Source organism: Anas platyrhynchos, chromosome 1 (genome assembly GCF_047663525.1).
Source record: "Anas platyrhynchos isolate ZD024472 breed Pekin duck chromosome 1, IASCAAS_PekinDuck_T2T, whole genome shotgun sequence".
NCBI classification, from domain to species: domain Eukaryota; kingdom Metazoa; phylum Chordata; class Aves; order Anseriformes; family Anatidae; genus Anas; species Anas platyrhynchos.
In genome coordinates, this window is record NC_092587.1 from 140,434,184 (window position 1) to 140,455,540 (window position 21,357).

At 42.2% G+C, this 21,357-nt stretch overlaps 1 protein-coding gene across 2 annotated transcripts in view; it reads right to left on the bottom strand.

Annotated features, from left to right (window-relative positions):
* Nucleotides 1-3,030: 3,030 nt before the first annotated feature.
* Nucleotides 3,031-21,357, bottom strand: part of LONRF2 (LON peptidase N-terminal domain and ring finger 2) — a 34,159-nt gene continuing 15,832 nt past the window's right edge. The window contains exons 3-12 of one of the 2 annotated variants that reach the window (XM_072030963.1): nt 18,226-18,348; nt 17,179-17,340; nt 16,488-16,713; nt 14,376-14,472; nt 13,901-14,015; nt 13,106-13,227; nt 12,125-12,283; nt 9,370-9,532; nt 7,271-7,420; nt 3,031-6,913 (exon numbers count right to left, since the gene is read on the bottom strand). In XM_072030963.1, the coding sequence (XP_071887064.1) occupies nt 6,755-6,913; nt 7,271-7,420; nt 9,370-9,532; nt 12,125-12,283; nt 13,106-13,227; nt 13,901-14,015; nt 14,376-14,472; nt 16,488-16,713; nt 17,179-17,340; nt 18,226-18,348 (1,476 nt within the window). In that variant the 3' untranslated portion in view covers nt 3,031-6,754. The remainder of the gene's footprint in view (nt 6,914-7,270; nt 7,421-9,369; nt 9,533-12,124; nt 12,284-13,105; nt 13,228-13,900; nt 14,016-14,375; nt 14,473-16,487; nt 16,714-17,178; nt 17,341-18,225; nt 18,349-21,357) is intronic. The other variant, XR_003492828.3, reaches the window with a different exon arrangement.

Genomic DNA, 21,357 nt, shown 5'->3' on the forward strand with positions numbered 1-21,357 from the left:
CAGTCTGGGATGCAGAGACATGGCACACACGCTCTGCGAATTCTGGCTTTGGGTAAGTAACTTGGATTTTCTTTTAATCACTTTATTTGAATGCCAGTCTCCACTGGAAAACCCGAGCTGCAGAAACTAACTTCAGCTCAGCAGCCTTGTTACAGCCTTGTTGCCTGTTCTCTGTGACAAAGAACATCCCCACTGGTTTAACCAGCATTGCTACATGCCCCACGTGTTGGTGGAGGCTCAATCCCCACGCAGCCTCATGGCCTTCCCTGAACACTGCAAAACACTCACAGAGAGGGAATGGGGAAAACATAAGGGTGCTGGCTGTGTGTCAATGTATGGCCTTGCCTCCTCCTGTCCAAGGAGAATGGTTTCAGATTAAAGAAATAAAGTTGGTATGGAGCATTTAGACATTTTCTGACGCCGTGACTGCATAGGCACAGCAAGTTCATCAGCCAGAAACTGTCTTTGGTTAGCCAAAGGCATCCAGCCAATGCAGCGAGGTGCCTCAGACACCAGCAGAAAACACGAGGTATTTGCTCCAGAGCAGGGCAGAGCCTAGGCTCAACGTTAATTTATCTTTCCTTTTACAACAAAGGACACCAGATTACATATTTCTCCCTCTTCCTCCTTTAAAAGCATCTTTCTTTCTCTGTCAGATCTGCTGCGGCAGGATACGAGGTGTACTGCTGCCTGAACCTGCTCCCTTAGAGAGCAGCTTGGACCCAAACCCCAGCGACTGCTGAGCCAGCAACATTTTCTGAGGGGCTTGGTTTATTTCTAACCTTTTACACCTTCTCTCCCTTGAAAAGAAAAAACAGAAAGGTAAGGAAAGAACAAGGGGTAGTGACAAGCAGGGGATGGGAATCACAGAATAGAGCATGACCGTGACGAGTGGTGGGTCTCCTACGTGGTCCGTGGGTCAAACCAAGGGTGAGAGGCCTTCATGCCACAGTTGATGTGAATGAGCTGAAGGAGCTGTGCAGAGTTGTCTCCCTTTGCTGCTATGATTAAGGAAAAAAGTTACGCTCTTCGGCACTGGCAGTATGCCATCCTCGGGTCTGAATGGAAACCAGGAGTATAATTTGAGAAGAATTTTTGACATAACGCTTCCAGTATGCTGCCTGCCCCTTTTAATTGCCCTTATCTTGAACTACCCACCCTCAGCTGAGACTATAGCATATTTTTCCCGGGACTGACTGGTGACTGTAGTGACATGCCTACCCGTAACTCTGCTGAGGATCTCTGCAGAGACAGGTCCGTGCTCAGTACCTGAATGCCTTAGAGGAATTTGTTGGAAGGCTTCTGCACACCGGTAACCTCCTTCCACTGGCTAATCATTAAAAGTGCAGGGCAGCAGTTTCAGCTCTGCCTCTGGAATATACTGGAGCGGGGAACGGGGACCAGAACCATTTCCCTGACTTGGTCTGCAGTAAGTCTATGGCCCAGTAAGTCTTGTTTATGCATACTGGCCCAGCCCTCAGGAACAGCTTCTGGTCCAGCTTCCCTTCAAAATCCAGGTCCTTTCAGGAGCCAGGCTCCAACACTGATTTTGCCTCAAAAGAGAAGCAGATATGTATTAGAACAAAAACTCAAGCATCATTTAAAAAGAACATTTCTTCTGTGGACACATGACTTCCCAAACACAGCAGGTAAGGCCAAACCCCGCATACGGCAGCACAGAGCTACAGGAGCTGTCAGCAAGTGATACTCATCTCCATTTAGAAACAACACATCCCTACCCTGTAACGTAAATGTGATTAGAAACATGTCTGTCTTTCAGCTGTGTGTACTATACACATTCGTGAAATGAACTCAGGAAAGTGCTGGCATGGATTCATACATTTATTTTTTTTCTTCCCCCACAGACGCATAGCCTTAGATTTTTTTTTGGTCCAGATTACTCATTTTTTTAATTCTATGGCTGAATAGTAAACAGCTTCCAGCAAGTACTCAGCTTTCCAAATCTAAGTGCTGCTGGACAGAACCAAGTAGTTATTTTGGGTTCCTGCTTTGATGAAGTGAAAAAAAAAAATGCAAACAGGGTAACACACCACTTAGGTTTACATGCCCCAGGAAGGGCATCACTCTAAGGCTCATGGAAATGGGCATAACTTGATACTGTACCTTTCTACATCATCTAGCTAAGGACATGCAGGACGAAATAAAAATCCTAGTAAGATTTAAAATCTTTATGCAGTGATTTTACTTCCACTGATCTCAAAGTTGAGGTTTGCAAGTATCCAGATAATGAAAGGGAAGCTAGGTCAGTCACCTTTCCCCACATCCTTCCTTTGCCTTCCTCTGGTTTTGCCTTCCTCTGGTGAAAGGAAGAATGCTGTTGCCTGGTTTATCAAATCAGCTCAAGCAGCATTTACATGCGTGCTCCAACACACGCTTGCAACTTATTTTAAGTGTTCCTATGACGGATGTTTGCTTGAGCACTTAGTGAATACAGGCACAAAGGCAGCATGAATAAGGCTGAAGTCAATCTGTGAGGAAAAAAACAATGAAATCTGTAAGTCAATTCAGACCGATTTTGCTTGGCTAGCACTGAGAAGTTGGGACACGCTTTCCAGAAACTTGCTTTGCTTTCTCACAACTGCACTCTGATGCTGCTGCCCAAGGAGCCCAGCCCACACGCCAGAGTCCTTTACTGGGTGCACCCAGCCACACCTACTGACCTGTGGTGGAACCTCACTTAATCCCTGCAGTGCCATAGAGCCATTTTCTTTCACTGGATTTTGTCAATAGAGCGTTTTGCATCCTTAATTATAACTGTATTTTTTTAGGATTTATTCCATGGGACCAGACATGGTACATTTCATACATACCTAGCGGGTGGCTGCCCATGGCAGGGGGGCTGGAACTAGATGATCATTAAGGTCCCTTCCAACACAAGCCATTCTATGACTCTATGGTTCTCTGACTTGGGGCTAAAGAATACCCATTTCTCATCTGAGCAGCTGCAAAACAAGAAGCCAAGTTTCTCCCTTCAGAAACACAACGAACAAGCTTTGCCATAAACTCACAGGCTTATAAATTCAATCTGTTTTATTCCAAATATCACATAAATTAAATACATTTCCCATGAATATTGCAAATATACATGAAATGAACATTGCAATTTTTAAAAAAAGTTTTGGCTTTGCTTATGCAACAAGAAGTGCCAAATGTGGTTAGAACATGAACTCCTCCGGTATTTACTAGATACAAAAAGGTGCAGATTAATAATTTATATTTATACATATGTACACACTCCATTTCATAACTAGCTTTAAAACAGTAAAAAAATGGTTTCAAGTTTATCTACATTAAACATACTCATTTAAATCTGGTCAGAAGCCCCAGATAAGAGTTGATACAATCATTTCACAACTGCAAAATTAAGGCGCTACCAAAATACCAGTTCCACTAGTGTAAAATGTAATTGGAATAGAGAGTGTACAGCTTTCTATTTATCAATTTAAAAGTGGACTGGAGAACAAGGAAAAAGGAGCAGTAAGAAACATGACAAGATCTACAGGTTAGAAGTACAAAGAGATCTCGATGACTATCAAATGAACATATTAAAATACAGTAGATAAAAGGCCTCAGTGGCAAACAATTAGTATGCTTCTGAAAGACAAAAAAAGGTTAAAATATATATAATTTTGTAGCTTGAAGCTTTACAGGTGAACAACAGGTGTAGAGGTAGAGGGATTTTTTTTTGTTGTTGGCCTCTTTATGATGTATAAAGAAGGGCCACATTCACCACAGTGAAAAGACTCATCATATACCCCAGCATCCTTGCTTGGACAGCAAGCAAGAAAAGTGTAATGAGCTAGAAAGGCAACAAATCCTGTCTATCTCTTCCAGGAGCTCAGCTCCGTGCTTCCACATGTACCCTGGTGACAAGTTACACAAAAGCGCAGAACGGCCGTGACGCGGACACTTTCCCCTGCCAAGAGAGGAACGAGATAGCTAGCTGGTCCAGTGAGGTACTACTGGATGCTGTAGAGACTATATGGCAGAGATAATTTGGTAACAAAGAAACGGATACTCTCCCTTAGAAAGCGAGTACCACAGGGTAGTGGTGATTTTTTTTTTTGTTTTCTTAAAGCTTTGCTATTTGATCAGCATTCAATGTTTTGGAAGAAATGTCAGCTTTGGGCTGCTAATGTGATTATCTGCATCCACACACAGACAATTCCGAAGTTGTATCAGTTATCCAAAACATCAGCCACTGACATACTCAAAAACCGCTTTAAACCTCGACTAAAAAAAAATCCCTCTACAGTTCAGCTTTCTCACCGATAACTATCACTTCATTAATTATGCACGCCTTCATGAACACAGTAATGTCACTTTTCATGTAAAATGTCTTTACACGTTACAGAACAGCAGTAAACAACCTCTTTTGTTCTGTAGGGTTTCCTCTCAGAAGTACCTCAACAGTAGGTATCTTGAAAAATCACTTTCGCAAAGAATATTCACATTAGTTACTGAGGCAAAGCCAAGAAGACACTAACTAGCACCTTGATTTTTTTTTTTCTTAAACGCACTCCTAAAAGCAAAATTAAGCACATGTAAGATCAGGGACCAGCAATATACAAATACCATCAGTGTCCCTTGCAGCCAAACTATTAACACTCAAAACTAGGCCACACACATGAAGGAACGAGATGAGTGAATCTAGAAGAAATACGCAGCATGGAAAGGGATGGGAAGAACAGGAAGTTGAACAGAAAGGATTGCAAGATCAGACAGTCCATCTTCTGGTCTGAGAATTAGTTTGTAAAATCACCCTTCGGTAGCTGAACTGACAGTGGGCTGAAGACCTACTGAATCCTGACATTTCCTCCCCCGTACACAGAGCAATTCTCTCAAAATTGCTTTGTATTTCAACGCTTTCTCTTCAGCATCTTCAAATCCTGGAGGAAATGCACTCAACTTGAGTTTTAGTATTTTGGTGATGGTAGCAGAACTTGCAGAAGGCTACTGTAGAGGTTATTACATCATTGGTTGTAAGTTATGCACTTCACAATTCAGAGAATATACTTACAAATTATTTAAATAGAAAAGGCGTGTTCAAGGTAGAGGCAGTTACAGTACATTCAGGGTATGTTACAGAAACCATTTGTGGTAGCCACTTGCTGAAAGGAAAAAAACTCTGTATTTTTGTTTCCCAGACCACACAGGTTATAACTACAATACCCAAAGAGAACAGGTAATTACTTAATTACTGCAGTTGAATGCAGTCTTCTTCCAGAACTCATGTGCAAATTGAAAAAAAAAAAAAAAGTTTAAATACATCTTCATTGACAAATAAGGACAAAAGAACTAAAAAAAGAAACCAGGCACTTTGACCATTTAGGTAAACAGCCATTTCATCTTACCAGACTTCTGCACATGAACAAGTCTTTAAATTGGTCTTGCTACGCTTGCAGCACATTGAGATTCAAGTCAACTTCTTTCCTGTTGGTAGTAACAATTCTACTTATAGGAAACGATGCCAATTGAATTGGTAACACTGTTAGTTATTTCATTGGCAATTGAGCAAACGTTGATCATTTGACTGACAAGCGATCAATTTCATAGCTATGAAAATTAGATATTAACAAAACATCATATAAAAATCAAGAACACAAATGAAGGTTAACACCTGACTTGAGCTTGCATTGAAACTTGCCTTTATAGTGTTCGGTTTGCGCCTCCTTTCACGGTGTTATTGTGTACTGATTTCCATCACATACAGCAACTGGTACTAAACTACAATACTTTTGGTTTGAAACACGTTCAACAGAGATCATTCCAACGTAACATGAGGTTGGCATGACACCGCAGGCAAATGGGAGATTGTGTTTTATCCTCGTCAGTCCCACTTGCAGAACACATTTGAAGAAAACTGCAGTCTGCCTTCCTAGTACTTGGAGTGAAATCATTATTTCACAGCAGCGTTCACCATACTTTAGGGAGCCGGTTTGATTTGAATTTAGTGATAAGACCAGCTAGGATTACTTTGATTTTTTTTTCAAATAAACCAAAGTACACCTTTCCAGACATTTGTACATACTAAATCCGCTACAACACATAAATCACAACACAAGGGATTACCTAAGGCTACTGAATAGTGTACTTATTCAGTAGCTATTATTCTTTCAGATAAACATCCTCAGATGCCTTGACCACAAACGGCTTAGGTTTTTTTTCCTCACAGACTGCTATTTCCTGACAAAGAGAGATGTGGGTGTATGACAGACTGCCTACCAGTTCACTAACAGAGCATACTGCTCGTTATAGTCCTCATGCATACTTCCGCTGGGAAGCACAGCTCCTCTTCTGTTCACTACCTTCAGGGATGTCTAGGAAACACCTCTTCAATCCACTGTCGAGCTTCCTCTTCCTACTAAGTGGAAATCCAAAGCACACGTAGGCCAATGGTGCTACTCTAGTACTTAACTCTCTTACAGGCTAGAAATATTAACTCTACCATAGTACTTTGAAGCAATTATCCACATCTATCATCTACATTCTAACTGTAGCACAGCTTTGTAGAGGCTCAGATTTCACCAGGACAACAGGAGAGAGTGCAAGGTTTGGTGAATACCCAGGATAACAAACCGATGCAACTGATGGATGCCGGACACAGTCAGAAAGGGCTGTTCATTTTTGAAAGAACCTTTGAAAAGCCAAAAACAACCCCTCCCCTTTTGTCCCCCCCCCATACAACCTGTCACGAGATGCTTTCAGTGCCCACTCACAACTGAAGTCCATGTTATCTGGGTCTTTTGCGAGTCACAAATATCAACACGCGTCTGATGGCGATAAGGCGATCTTTAAGGGAAGTCATAGCCAGTATCGCCAGCTGAGCTCTGTTCTCCAGAGGCAGCACTGCCAAGAGCCACCAGTACCAGGCAGGACCACTGGGGTTGCTCTGTAAAAGAACGGAAAGACATTCAATCATGTGTTCAGCAACACTGCCTGATGAAGGCCACCATCCTCCTTCCCACCTCTTATTTGTTCAAAGCCATTGTAAAACAAAAACCAGAAACTAAGCACTTAATTTCAGGTGCTCTCCTTATCTATTTCCTCCTTTAAGGCTGATCTTTTTAATATATCAACTTACATTGACATATAATAATTGTTTTTCATATTTAATGCTAAGAGAACAAAATTGGGTAAATAAGAGTTTAGAACATATGAAAATACAGCAAAAATCTCTGTCAGAAAATACCTTGGTGTAAAAACTATATATAGAGAGAATAAGAATGAATACGTAAGGATTTATTACCTGCGGCTCTGGTTCTTTTCCTGGCATGGACCCAAAATGATTGAGAATTTGCGCTTTCATATTGTCTTTAAGAGAAGTAAACCAGGCAACAGCTTGATCATAAACTGAATCATGAAGGCGGACAAGTTCTTCATATTCTGGTCCTTCAACCTTATTGTTAAGAGAAGGGAGATGGAACAAAACAGATGTGATACTACGGAGTTCATATGCTTTCCCAGAAGCAAGTGAAGCACAATAATGTAGTGACTACAGCAGTTCAAATGTCCTTATCTAAGCAAACTGTACCCAAGTCTCATATTTCAAACCTGTGATGGTGAAGTCTTTTTTACCCTCCCCTACATGTTCTGAAATGACATTTCTTGGAGAAGTTACTGCCTCATTAATAACCCTGCTAAACATTGGCACTACGGAACAATCTGCCCTCTAATCCTGGGTCATCATATTAATCATCTCAAACCCACAACCTCAAGTCCCAGTCACAAAAGAACCTCTGAACATCGGTACATTGTATGGTAAAATGAAAGAATTTCTACTCCCAGCTAGCAAAAGGACAGGGATTCTACAGCATTTAGAAATCTGCAATGCTTTCTAGAAGCGTTAAGGTCATGGTAAAACAGCTAAAGAGAAGGTGGAGGAGGGCAGACACATGAGCAGGCAGGAAGCAGGGAAAGCAGATGATTTCCCAGTACAGGAATGGCCGTAAAAATAAAAGACCCTCGTTGAGGCAAGGAGTGCTTTAGTTGCACAGGTCCGACTATTAGCCATTAGGTAAAAAAGAAAAAAAGCATCAGCAAAAAAACAACACTGCTATTTGATTTTTTCTTTTAGATCTGTACTCACTAACGGTGTGATTCATCTCTACTACTCAGACACACATCTGAGCTAGCTGCTGTGCATGCCCTTCTCAGGCAAGGAGAAACAGTTCTACAGGGCAATTAAGCTAATCTTAAGGTAGGTATCTACCACAGAGCAAGTAAATAGGCAGCTTTGGACTGAGACTTCTCACCAAACGTAACAGGAACATAGGGTGCTGAACTCAGACATCAGCCTCTCAAGTGAGATGAGGTAAATCTCACTAATTATAAAAAGAGGTGGGTCTCTGGCACCATCTACAAAACAATGTCTTTACACCTATGTTCCACCACCCTTCTCTGGGGATCTATACACACAGCAGAGCCATTGGTGTGAACAAATTACATGCTTTGACCTTTGACCTGCCCTGGCAAACAACTGCATCATCCTGTACAGGCTGGAAGAGCCCTACCAGGATTTTAGACTTGCACTTCAACTACAAAAGTGTGCTGAAGAGCTTCGTAGCTCTTCCACACCAGAACTGATTTCATCAGTTGGCACAAGATCACTACTAAACTCAGCGTTAAGAGATATCAAGGCTTTACAGATGTGCTCTGAAGATGATCCAGGAAGCTATAATTAAGCAAGGCCAAAAATTCATACTTTGGCCAACACCCATCACAAGCACCTCACTTGATACAGGTGTCGTAAGAGGACTTGTTTTTAAAAACTACTCCCCTCCCTGCACTTCTCTGCTCTCAGCCAGCTTTGACGGATGCTTGCACAGGCACAGCAACCGTATGTCACTAAGAGCTCGTTTCAAGAACTGTCTCCCACACTTGGCTTGAGGTGGTGTTCTGCAAACCAGAGCTGGGAAAGTCACAGAAAGTCTGCCAAAGCTAGAAACAGATATCCTGTGCTCAGGGGAAGAAGAGAAAAGCCAATTCTCCACTAACAGAGGCATGTGTTCTTAGAAGGGTGACAAGCCCCTGTCGATTTTAAAACATGACTCTGATGTCACCTACATGTCATGACAAATCTCAGCACCTGGGTATCAGAAGCTACTTAGAGATTCGCGAAGGCAATGCAACACTTCAAGCAGAGATAATTACAAGGATAGAAAGGAAGAAAGGGAAGTGTGTAAGAGACAGGCTAAGTTTGTTCCATGGTTGTCAAAATAGAGCTACAGTGTTTATAATGATATTGGTTTTAAAATAATGCACAGCTAACTTGAAATGCAACAAGAAAAGGCTATTTAAGTGAATCCAGCAATACATGGGTATGAATAACTTTGCACCATAGATCACCTTTTTATCTTCAAGATATTCGATGTTTGCTGTGTTATATCCATCTCGCTGGCCATGGCTTAAGACCCTAAAACGACGGACACCAACTGTATCAACAACTGAGCGCCCATCAGGAAAAAACTTTACGTCCCTGATCTCTAATATACAGCCATGATCTGCAAATCTGAAATGACAGAAGGGCATAAAAGTGGAAGTCATCAACAAGCGTTTATACACATCAGGACAAATACTGGGCCTAATGCACCACTTTTTATTTGAAAGAGGTCCTTGCCTAGGTGACAACACATTTTTGCTTATGCACATCAGCCACACAACCCCCACCCTTTCTGCCTTCTTCCCTCAGAGGTCCAGGGCAGCAGCACCTTCAGAGCCTAAGTATTTAGGGGAGGTAGAGAAGGGACAGGAAAACTAAATGAAGCATGTTTCATGCTGTGAGTTGCCAGCTGCTAGGGGCAAATTTACCGGCTTTGCAGAGAAAACAAGATGGGTAAAGATACCATAAGGAAGTCAAGAAACTGAGAAACAAATGCAGGGCTGGGAGGGCAATCCCCCTACTCTGAGGTGTAAGCAGAGGATTACAGGCTTTAGAAGGAAAAGGTTTCTACACAGCAAGACTCTTCCTTGCACTTGTATCCTTTACGTTAACAACAAAATAAAAAACCCACCCTCTTTATAAAAGCACAATTGTATCTGTTAGATTTAGTCAGCACAGGTTTCCACTGCATCCTCAAAAACCTGTTGCATGTTTCTTTCACTTAATTTATCAGGCTTTTACCTACTCTGCGCCCGTGCTTTAGTTATTTCATTAAAGAAGCTGATCCCACAGCCATTCGTCACCGTGACAGCTGATCTGCCAGCGTTTGCAGCCTCATACCTCAGCTTACTGCTAACCAGGAGAACGCACTGAATCTAGCCTGATCTCAAGATAACAAATCCCTACGGGGTCCAATACACATTTCATCAGGGAAATGCTTGTCATATCAGGGCTTGGCCATTTGTGACTCTGGAGCAATGAGGAGAAGTGACGTTTCTGGGAAAGGACTCCTGCTTCTACTCTGCTAGAATTCATGGTTTGGGGAGGAAAAATGCTGTCTGCTGTGAACAACCCCTCTCTCCTGGCCACTGCACTACGCAAACAAGAGGAGTACAGCTGCACATCACTAAGCCCCATGCACTCGACTGCTGAGATTACAAGAAGTGAATTTATTACAGCAAAATCAGCCTAAGCACTATTTAAAACAGCTCTATGGACTAAATGGGCTAAAAAACAGAGGAAGGTAATGAACTGAACATGCCCTGTCACCCTGTCTTTCAAGGGAGGCACGAATCTCAGCCTTCCATACCCATGTCTTAGCAGATGAGGCAAAACAAGTTTCTCTACTTTTTTATTCCCATCTGATTTCGCAATTTTGAATAAACAAAATAATTTCTTTACTTGTGTAAGAAGCTACAACAGCCTGCCAGGTGACTACAGATGAAGGCTTCCTGCGCTTCAGTGTTTTTGATTTAACTGAAAGTTACCATGCTTAAATTGTTTAAATATTCCAGTAGCTCAAAACAGACAGGGCATACTAAGCATATCCAATCATACTGGTTGCCTTTTAAAACACCCTTTGTGGCACTACCGAATAAATATGTTTGCGTGTTTTTAGGATTGTAATGCCTCGGCCCCCTGCATGAGACCTGACTCCAAGTAAATCTGACATCACTGATGTCGTAGGGTCATTTTTTTTTCCTCACAAGTATTTGCTTGTATTCAGCTGAAAGCTGAAGCATCTCCTGTGTTCTTACTGCCACCTTCATGCTCTGATCCAGGAGGAGAAAAGATAAAAGAAGCCAACAAACTTGACAAGGAAAGGCTGCCAAACCTGGATATGACTGCCCTTCCCTCTGCTCCTGCCTTGATCACCTCCTAAAATGCTGCTCCTGAGGACACTTAATGTGTTTTTAAGGGTTCCCACACTGGCAGTTCTGCGTTACTCTCTTGAAGTCAAGAACTACCTACTCTTATCCTGTAAAACAAATCTCTCTTAAGACCACCTTATTTTTTTTCCAGCTTATCCTCTTCCCCCCCAAAAAAAACTATTACCTATAAAGGGCTTAAAAACTGAAGGTTTTCCTCTAGACTTTTACCTAATGATTAGTATTTAGCCTCTATATAAGGAGCTGGAAACCTACCAGTATCAGAATTCACTGAAAAAGAATTAAAGGTAGGATCATATAGAAAGACAACGTAACCCACTCACTGCAGAGTTTAGACATTGCAACACAGCAGTAAAGACAAACATCGAAAGGCAATGTTCAGCAGCAAAAAAGGCTTCTCAGCCAAGGGTATACTTTGTCTCATTCAAATGATTCTGCCTATGCAGGAAAGCTGTGCAAGGCTTGGATTTGTTTGGTGTTGTTTGTTTGTTTTTCACTGAGCAGACAGAGGAGCAACCTCATCCAGACTCAGCTTTCACTAAAACAGACAGGCTAGAAAGCTTTCCAAACACATACACAATTCAGTGCTATTTTTGGAGCCCGTAGTAGCAGGATGAGTCGTATTCTTGCTATCCATGCAACAGGGGAGCAATAAAAAAAACACATTTTTGTGTCCAAAAGAATGTTTGATATGCTAAGCTAAAAAGCCACCAACGTCTGTAATGGTTTGTACAGGACTGGAAGGAACTACAGGGAGACAAGTATACTGTGCTGCAGTACCCCATCAGCGTGACAACACTGCAACAAAGGACATTCTAGCTCTTCTCCTTACCCTTTTAATTCGTCAGCTAAGCACATGCCAAACTGTTTGGTACCAGTCTCCATGCATCTTCTTATCATTAGGCGATAACGAGGTTCAAAGACATGAAGTGGGCAAGGGATGGTAGGGAAGGCCATGGTGCATACGAAGATGGGAACATCTTTATTCAAACTGTAAGATAATTGTTTTAAAAAGTTCAATTTTCTCCTGGGCACAGCTATATACAGCATAAAGCCTTAATACAACACTGGTTCCGGTGGTTTCCTTAGACTCATTCTTTGAAAACGCGTATCTGGTTGTGGTTTGTCACATTCACCAAACAAACTTTCTGTTGATGCATTAAGGAAACAATCCATCTAATCTACTTTTATAGAGGAGAAGTCAGGAAATAATAGCCAGTTTCCCAAAAGTGTACATACAGATGCATTACCTAAAATAACACATTTAAAGATTTTTGGTCGTGACCATGTATAGTAATACAGTATCTAAGAACTAATCACATTCAAAGCAAGGTGCTGGAGAATTCCAAAGCTCGGTAAAGCCCTTTAAGTTTGAAGGCTGCTAATCCCCATATTATTTTTTTAAGGCTTAATTGCATGTTTTGTTTTTGTTTTTAGTTGAGTTGTAGGGTAAGACACTGCACATCACTGACATAGCTATGAATCTTTGAACTTCTCCTGACCTGAAGCATAACACATTTATAATTAGGCTTCTACTGCCAGCCAAGCCCCATTATAACTTGCAAAGCTGATATTATAATGATTCAGAGAAATAAAGCAATTATCTTTATTTTAAGAATAATGTTGCGCCTCTCTACCATACAAGCTTATTAGTTCTGTTTATCTGCAACAACCATGTCAAAAATAAGAAATGTGGCAGGTTCATTTTTACAAATTCATTAATCTTGTGCACTGTAATAAGCAAACAAAAAGTTTCCTTAGCAATTTAGATAAAAACATTTTCATAACAGCAATCAGCAGTAAGAGAGCCTACTTTGATAACTCCTTCATTTCTTCCTCATAAACTTTCTTCCTTTCAGATAATTCCTCTGGCAAGTAACGGACTATCAGTTCTTCTGTAAGGACGGTCTTTTTGTAAGTTCTGCTCGCCAGAAACTGCAAAAAAGTCAACTCTTAAGTCTGATTACGAGAAGTCAGGTTAACATCTCTTCCACCCAACTCACCCCCTTTCCTAAGGGGAAACAGCACATTAGCTCTTGATTGTACGGGCTATTCCACATATCCAACTTTTGGGCATCAGAACTTCCACTTTTGGGTACGTGGCTCACTCTAGCACCCATTAATTTTACCCCCATGCCCTGCTTTTGGCAGAATTTGTACCACTACCAAGAGAAGGCAGTTCTTCCTTATTTCAGCAGAAGATGCACATATTCCTTTTACACAAGTCTGCCAGGTTACTGCTACCCAAGACACTACGATACATATTATGTCTACTGGTGCACAAGTTTTGATCAAGGAGGGCTCAACTGTTAGCAGAGATACAGACCGGAGAGGTGGTAGGAGCAAGGCTACAGCTGGGACTCCTCAGGCACCAGCCTGACTCGATGCAGGGTGTCTCTGTTCCCTTAAGCACCAGCAAATCCCACTTTTTTACCCCCAACAGGAACAACGAAATATATCCTGGAGCAAATGAGGTCCGTGCACAGCTTGATGCTGTGGGTACTACTGCGCTCTTCTGTAAGTAGGGCACAGAAAACCCCCACATACATACTTTGTGAAGAACATGGTATTGTACTTCCTTTGTTAAGTGGGGCAAAGACATACTTACTTCTGACAGCTTTTCTTTGCAGAGTGGGCAATGTGGATTATGGTCAAGGCAACGCTCAAGGCATTTGAGGCAAAAGGTGTGTCCACAGGGAGTGGTAACAGGTTCATAGAACAACCTGCACACGAAAACATGGAACAAAAATCTAAGCTGCCAACATAAACAATACAGATTCCGAACGGTGGAAACGAGTGACTAGACCTCGCCATCTCATCCTTTCCTGCTTTTGTATAAATCATAGGTGACATTTTTCTCCAATGACATAAAGAGGTTTTCATTTTTAGAAGAGGTAAACAAAGTTGGTGCCTAACGAAGATTGCGTCTGTAACAATTCATCAGATGCAAGTTTAAGGAAAAAGGAATGAAGCAATGATTTAGGTATTCTTTGGCTGGTTTCCCTTCTGACTGACACTGTGAAAACATTTTTCAGAAGCTAGAAAGGCTTTCAGGTCTTAATCACAGGTCAGCATAGCCATACCTCATGCAGAGGGAACACTCAAAGTCCGACGCATCAACAAGAGTTGTTGGTATCTCGCTTGAAGCGATGACAGTGTTTTCCGGTAAAACCTCTGCATCTAGAAGTTAAGATGATAATTACAGCGAATATTTCAGTATTACTGCAACTTCAAATACTAAGTTGTTTTTCCATAAACTAATTTCTCTCTTTATTTGAAACAAAGCTTCCAAAAAGAAAACATATTTTCCATTTAGGTTTTAGACTTTCTGGCAGGAAATTTTTTTGGAGAGCAGAGGATGATGTCTATGGCCAGAGAAAGCATTTTAGAGCTGAATACCCATGATTTGCTTCTCCAAAAATGGTTGTTTTTTCAAAGTCTAGTTTTTAAAATATTCTGCTATTGCTTTCCCACCACCACCACCACCACTCCCACATCAGCCTGGCCAGATGTTTTTAAGCATGTTAAGTCCAGAATTTAATTTGTTTACACACAGTTAAACTATTTCATCAGTGTTTATTATAGATGTCTCAGCAGGGGTAATTTTTCTTACCAGTATAAAGAGGCTTACACTCTGCTGGACTACCCTGCTGCGGAAATCCCACATTTCAGGCGGCTTCAAATTTAAGGACTACTGGAGTTACCTGAGCTAATGCAGCTCTGGCAAACAGAAAGCACAAAAAATTCTGCCCATCCTGTTTCTTGAAGTCGGTGTGTATCGCTGCAGTTAACACACCTGAAGTACACAGGCCTCAAACTCCACAGCAGTATTTAAGCTCAAGAGGTATCAGCTTCAGCTTAGGTTTCTGATGACATTAATACAAGCAGTTTCTGCAACTTTTTACAGCCCACATCTTTGCTGCTTAGCAAGAGTTGCAACAGAGCTGCAAATACTACCTCCGTGTCCTTTTTATTAACCAAACTTTTGACTGTGAAAAAAAAAATGCTCAGCTTTTTATGTTAAGTTAAAACACTGGGATGTTTTGTTAAAGGATAACTTATGCTCAGCATCTGGTTTATCTCGAGCACAGACAGGACAGGGGAGAGGGCACTAGCGTGGCCTACAAAGGAAAACAGCGTTATCTTTAACCTACATCTTCCATGTTGGCCTTTAGTAACAGCAAGAACCTGTGTCACTCTGCAAATAGTAGCACAGCATCAGGATCTAGCACAGACCAGAAATTAATGGCCATGGGTAAAATGCGATCTCTGGCCTTTGCTGTGAAGATAGAGGAGTGTCAGGTTTCACAATCTATTTACCGAGTCTGCAGTTCACAGAAAAGTACAGTGTTTTTCCCTTAACACCACCACGATCAGAAACTGGCTGTAAATCGGTAATTTGCAGAGGTGGTAGGCAAACAGCAGCACTTGAAGACTTGAGATATTTCAAGGCATCTTGGTCAAGGAGGTATGTTTTTTTATTTCTTCTAAGGGGAAAAATGCACACTAATGCGGTGGAATTTTGAAAGCCCCTTTAAACCAATTATTTCACTGCTCGGTGCAATATATTTCCTTCAGCTTTTTTTTCCCAGAGTAATAAAAACACTTCAGAGGTCTTTGTTGGAAGCCTGAGAAGCATACCAACTGTAAGCACAGCTATCAAGTGACAGAAAACTGGGTGGGCTTCTTATCCTTCAAAGGGCTTCTTTGTTTGCTCGGAAAATTTCATGTAAAGTTGCATGTGACTCTTTCTGATGCCAATTAAAGATTAATTTCTAGGCTTACTGTATCTTTCCTGCCTATAGAAAGACAATGAAATGCACCTATACCTCTGAGACCTAGAAAACTGAAATGCTGCCAGCAACACAAAGACTAAACTGTTAGTGGATTACACGTTAGAAATGCCCTTTTTGAGAAAGAAAAATGCATTGTTCACTGAATGAATTGAAAACTGCTCTGGAATAATGTAAACAGTATTTGAACTTCAGTGCCTTTTACATCTTAAACTCTACATGTTCTAAAAAGACAGGAATGGCTGAGTAACACTGTTAGAGCAGAAAGGAACATACTAGAAAGTATTATTCCAATTCATATAAGAAATGTTTCATTTACACCTACAAAATGGAGAGGAAACAATAGTTTATCATTTTTAAGCATATGCAAAAGAAATCCCCTTTCTAAGCCACAGCACAAACCTTTTTTAGGGATCTTATTGGGGACATCCAAGCTTTGTAAATCCCTCACATCACCGGACAGCTTTCTTTTTAAGCCAGCCCCAGGTAAACTGGAGAGAATAGCTCCCAAAGACTTCTTGTTGTCTTCAAAATAGCGATCCAGTACATTATGAGCAACAGGAGAATCAGTGCTTCTATATACATCAGATTCTTGGGACGGGTTCTTTGTTAACCTGAACACAGTATCCTAAAAAAAGAATTAAGAACAGTTATATACAGCATGAGACATGCTTAGTTTTATGATTATTGAGTTACATACATCAGTAAGAGATTAGTGTCACTCTACTGAGCATAGAAAGGGACGAAGGTCCGTATCAAACAAGGCCACTCTCAAGTTGCATTAAATGAGGACACTTCTCTATGGCTCCCATCTCTACAAACTGTATTCCTATCATATTAAAATCTCAAGTGCATAAAAGACATAGAGGGAGAAAAAATAGAATTCATTTTCACGGGAAGGTATCACATTATTTTGTGAAGGAAGCGTTGCATTCTTTTATTTTTTCTGAGGAACTATGTCCCAGCAAGAAGTACAGCAGTAGCCAAAGAGAACAGGCTTACCATGAAATAAGTGCCTACAACAACGTCACACAGACCAGACAGATCCTTATGTTACTTTTGGTATTTATAGGTTGAATACTTTTTACTTTACCTTTGAGGACCCAGCAATAGAGCTATCTTCAGCAGCTGACTGCGTGTTTATGCTATTCAAAAATGCAGGTTTCAATCTCGTATGGGATGTTCGACTAGAGAAAGGTGCTGTTAGACTATCATGCACATTTTCAAAGGCTGGGAAAAACATCTCACACATTATCTAGTCAATTAGAGAGAAGAAAAAGAAGAACAATAAAAATAATTAATTTACGTTGTGTAAACACAGGTAAACATGCTCTGGAGCTCCCGAACATCAAGAGGCTTGCAACAGCTAGATCTTGCATTCCCTGATGACCACAGGAAACTCATGTGGCAGTCCCCACCACAACCACAGACACATCCCAAGGTCCTCTCCTCCCCAGGAACTCTATGTCCACCTCCCTCCCCGAAGGTCTCTGCTCCCCATGAGCAATTAGGGTGGCAGCCAGTTGCGTCCTGCCCCTGCTGCTGTCCCTCTCCACTCTGACCCTCAGAACCCTGCCTCCAGAAACCTTCAGACCATGTTTTTCTATCAAACTCAGTTAATATAGATGTCTGAGTCCTCCTCACTCTCTGCATCCAGCATGTCACTGCTCTACCTTCAAACAGCTTTCACCCTGAGCTAGAAGCTACGTAGAGCCTGCTCCCCCTCTCACTGGTCCCCACCAACCACTTGGTTGAACCCCCATTTCTTTTTTGAAAAAGCTGCCTGTATGAACTGTAACAGAGAACCTGACTGGGGTCAGTGAGCAGGGTCCCCCTTATGGGGTGTTATACAAACACCTACAGAGACCATCGTTTATTTTTCTTTCCACCAGGACAGGAGCTGCCCTTCTCAACTCCCTGCCATTTCCCACATGAAGAGGTTTTCTGATGGGCACTAAAATTAGGAGCTTTGAGCCTACAAAATCCAGGTGTACTCAAATCCTGCTGAAATACTGCGAGCACCATCTATAAAGAAGAGTGGCCCAGCCTAGAAATTTGCAATGGAATCCTCAAATACGCAATCCCTGCGATGGAGGCACCACCACAGAGCAGTGTGATAGCCAAGAAGCACATTTGATACCTTTTGGGCTTCTTTCTTCATTGAGCTCCATTCAGGATTTAAGGCAACGCAGTAGAGAAATTCCTTCAATGCTTCCTCAGTCCTTTCCAATCCAGAAAGAGCTTTTGCTTTCACATAATGGCCCTGTTCACACAAAGAAAACATACAAACCCAAGGTCATTTCCGAGGTGGCAGCAAGACACCAACACACAAACTTGGCCATTCACTCCATTCTGACGATGAAGAACCAGATGTTATCCTGATACCAATCTCTTCAATCCTTGTGACTTAAGGAAAGCCATTCCCTTCTGCTGAAGGTGTCCCCAGGATCCCACAGCTGTGTCACCCCCAGGCAAAGACACCGCTCCTTTCCTTAGCAGAGCATCTGATGCAGAGCAAGGAGCCGTGTCTGTCTCCCCAGGGACTGAGACTAGCACATATCCTACAGGGCTCCCAAACCCTGGAGAAGGGTTTCCACACACCAGGGCACTCTGAACAGTAACAAAGCTACACCAGAAAAGCAGTGGCATGGTGCAGGCTGGCCATGGCACTGGACAGAGCAAAACAATTTCAGGTGTAGGACACTCACTTCTTGCTGGGTGTCTTGCCAGGGGAAAAAGAATTGTTCTATTTTATTTTGGGTGGAAAACAGCAAAATATTATGAGCTTTGGGCAGCATGCCAGTGCTTAACCTGAAATCTTTTAGTCCATCCTACCTCTTCAAGTCATAGAGTGACACACTTGTGGCCAACAGGTATGATAGTCAGCCTGGGGACAAGTCCTACTTTGCTTGTTACTGGCGAGAGAGCAATGTCTGACCTCTGAATTTTTCCCTGTGGGTATCAATTTGCAGTTCAAATCTGACTTATGGAAATCATTTCCTTGAAGATGGAGAGAAACTAAACGTGTATGTAAACATTTGTGTCCAGGTTCCTAGATAGAAGCATGTTCTGCAAACTCCAGCCCACCTCTGATTTACACAATTGTCTTTAGGCTGTGTCTCTTGGACTGGTCAGATAAGCAGATGTATTTTTCTGTTCTTCACCCTAATGCCAAAAGATCCAGTACTATATAATCTCCCCCAGCAGGTACACTTCCTTTCACCCTTCCAGTACAGCTCTTCAAGCTGAGGCCCGTTACAATCTTTACCTTTACACTGTCAGAAAGATAAGAACGAAGCTTGTAGCAAAAGAAAGTAGCAGGCACTTTGTAGGACAGGCTAATTACCATACATCATTTGGTGAACTGAACAAGCAGTCTCAGTATGCAGCAACTTCTCAAGACAAGGACCGAGTTTCCCAAAACACAGCAAAGCAGCAGCCTATTTATTCCAGCAACCAGAAAGCACATTTCCCAATAGGAGGCTGGGTCAAAGGAGCACTTGGAGCCTGACCTGATTCCCAAGAAATGCCCTTTGGCTTCTGGGGACTGCGATACAGTTAGCATGCTGGAGGCATGATCTGCAGATCTGCATTTTTTTCTGAAAACAGTAAGAAGAGAGCTACTGCAGAGGCCTGACCCTGATGGTTTTATTTTGAGACTTGCACAGCCTCTGTAAGACCTTTCTGAGGAGCTCCTAACAATCCCAGCATCTCAGATGAGTTTACTCAACTGCCCTGGAGAGGCTACAAGGCAGTTTGGTGTCTTCCTTAGGGGCTGCAAGAAGGATTTCCTTGTCCACGCTGCAAAATGAGGGCTAATCGGGGCTGTCTATAGCAGAAATATCTCAAGATCCAACACCAGAAGTTACACCGAGGAACAACAGACCTCTGCACTTATGAGACCACCACTGCACTGCCACCTTCCCTCTCCTATTTTCACATTGTCATGGGAAGCACCAGATTTGTAGGGCAAGACCCCCCGGCCAGGTTCTCAAGCAAGTCTCAGGAAGGGCTTCTGTTTCTATCTCCCACTTGCAAAGCACAACTGGAAACTTCTCCCCCACAGAGCCCAAGACTTTCACATTAACTGAAAAGAAACAAACTGGTCTATTGCCCTACTTACTGCAATGGACCCAAGAGCTTCAGGAACTCAGTGAGCCATTAAATTTGAGTTAGCAATAAGCTAAAACGTTCTGGTGGTGAATGCTCACCTCCCAGGAGCTGCTCTCAGAATGTTTTTTTATTTTATTGTGGATTTTTTTAATTGATTTTTTGCTACACAACACGTTTGAGCTACTTTCTGCCACTGGATGGTTGAAAAGTCATGAGATATAAAACAAAGCAGAATTCCTGGATAACGTTAATTCTGGATCACCAAAGCTTCTGTGGAAATTCTGACACATGCATACGCAAGCAAAATGTATCTGTGGTACTGCTGGTATGCCATGATGACAAATTTCATTTTTGATTAGCATTCTTTGGAGATGCGATTAACGAAATCTTTATCCGCCTACGACTGACACACATCAAATTTCCATGGATTCAAGGCAAACAGACAAGACGCTTCAAGAAAACATTTGAATGTGCTTAATTCATCTCCCTCCACACAGAAACTCCATCAGCACTGCCTGAGATGGGATCCCTGACTTGACGAGAAGCGATCCGAGATAGAACGTCAAATTTTCAAGAGCAAAATAGGAGGTGGGGGGAAGATTGTGATCTGCCTTCAAATAGAAAATGCTTTAATAGGTGACAAAACAGATATCCTTGGAAGACAAGTGCCTAACTTGTCAGAAGCTAGATACTTCATATGGCACTTGTCTCACCCTGCATCCCACCCAGCTCGAACAGAGAGCTAGCTGCAGCTCCTCTGCTGAGGCTGGCCTCCAGGAGGTTTATGCAACACCTTCTCGGTCTTTGTAAGGCCAAGGAGAAACCAAGGCCCACCTACGATCCTTCCCTACCTCCTCATGGCACGCTCCCTCCAAGCCCAGTGGCTTTACCTGGCCAAACCTGTGCTGCAGTTCTGTCAGCGATGGGTGAGGGACTGGAGGCGTCAGCCTAGGTGGGGCGAGCTGTTGGACACCCTGCCTACCCTCAGGCAACAGGCGGTGACTACAGGCACCACGTGCTTCTCCATTCCTCCCACAACACCGCTTCTGACACTTGCTTCACACTGTCTGCAACCACTGCTCCTCGCAGCACCTCATTCAGTATGAAAAAAAACCTCCCACCGCACTAAGGTTCACTATGACACAAAGGTGGGAATCAG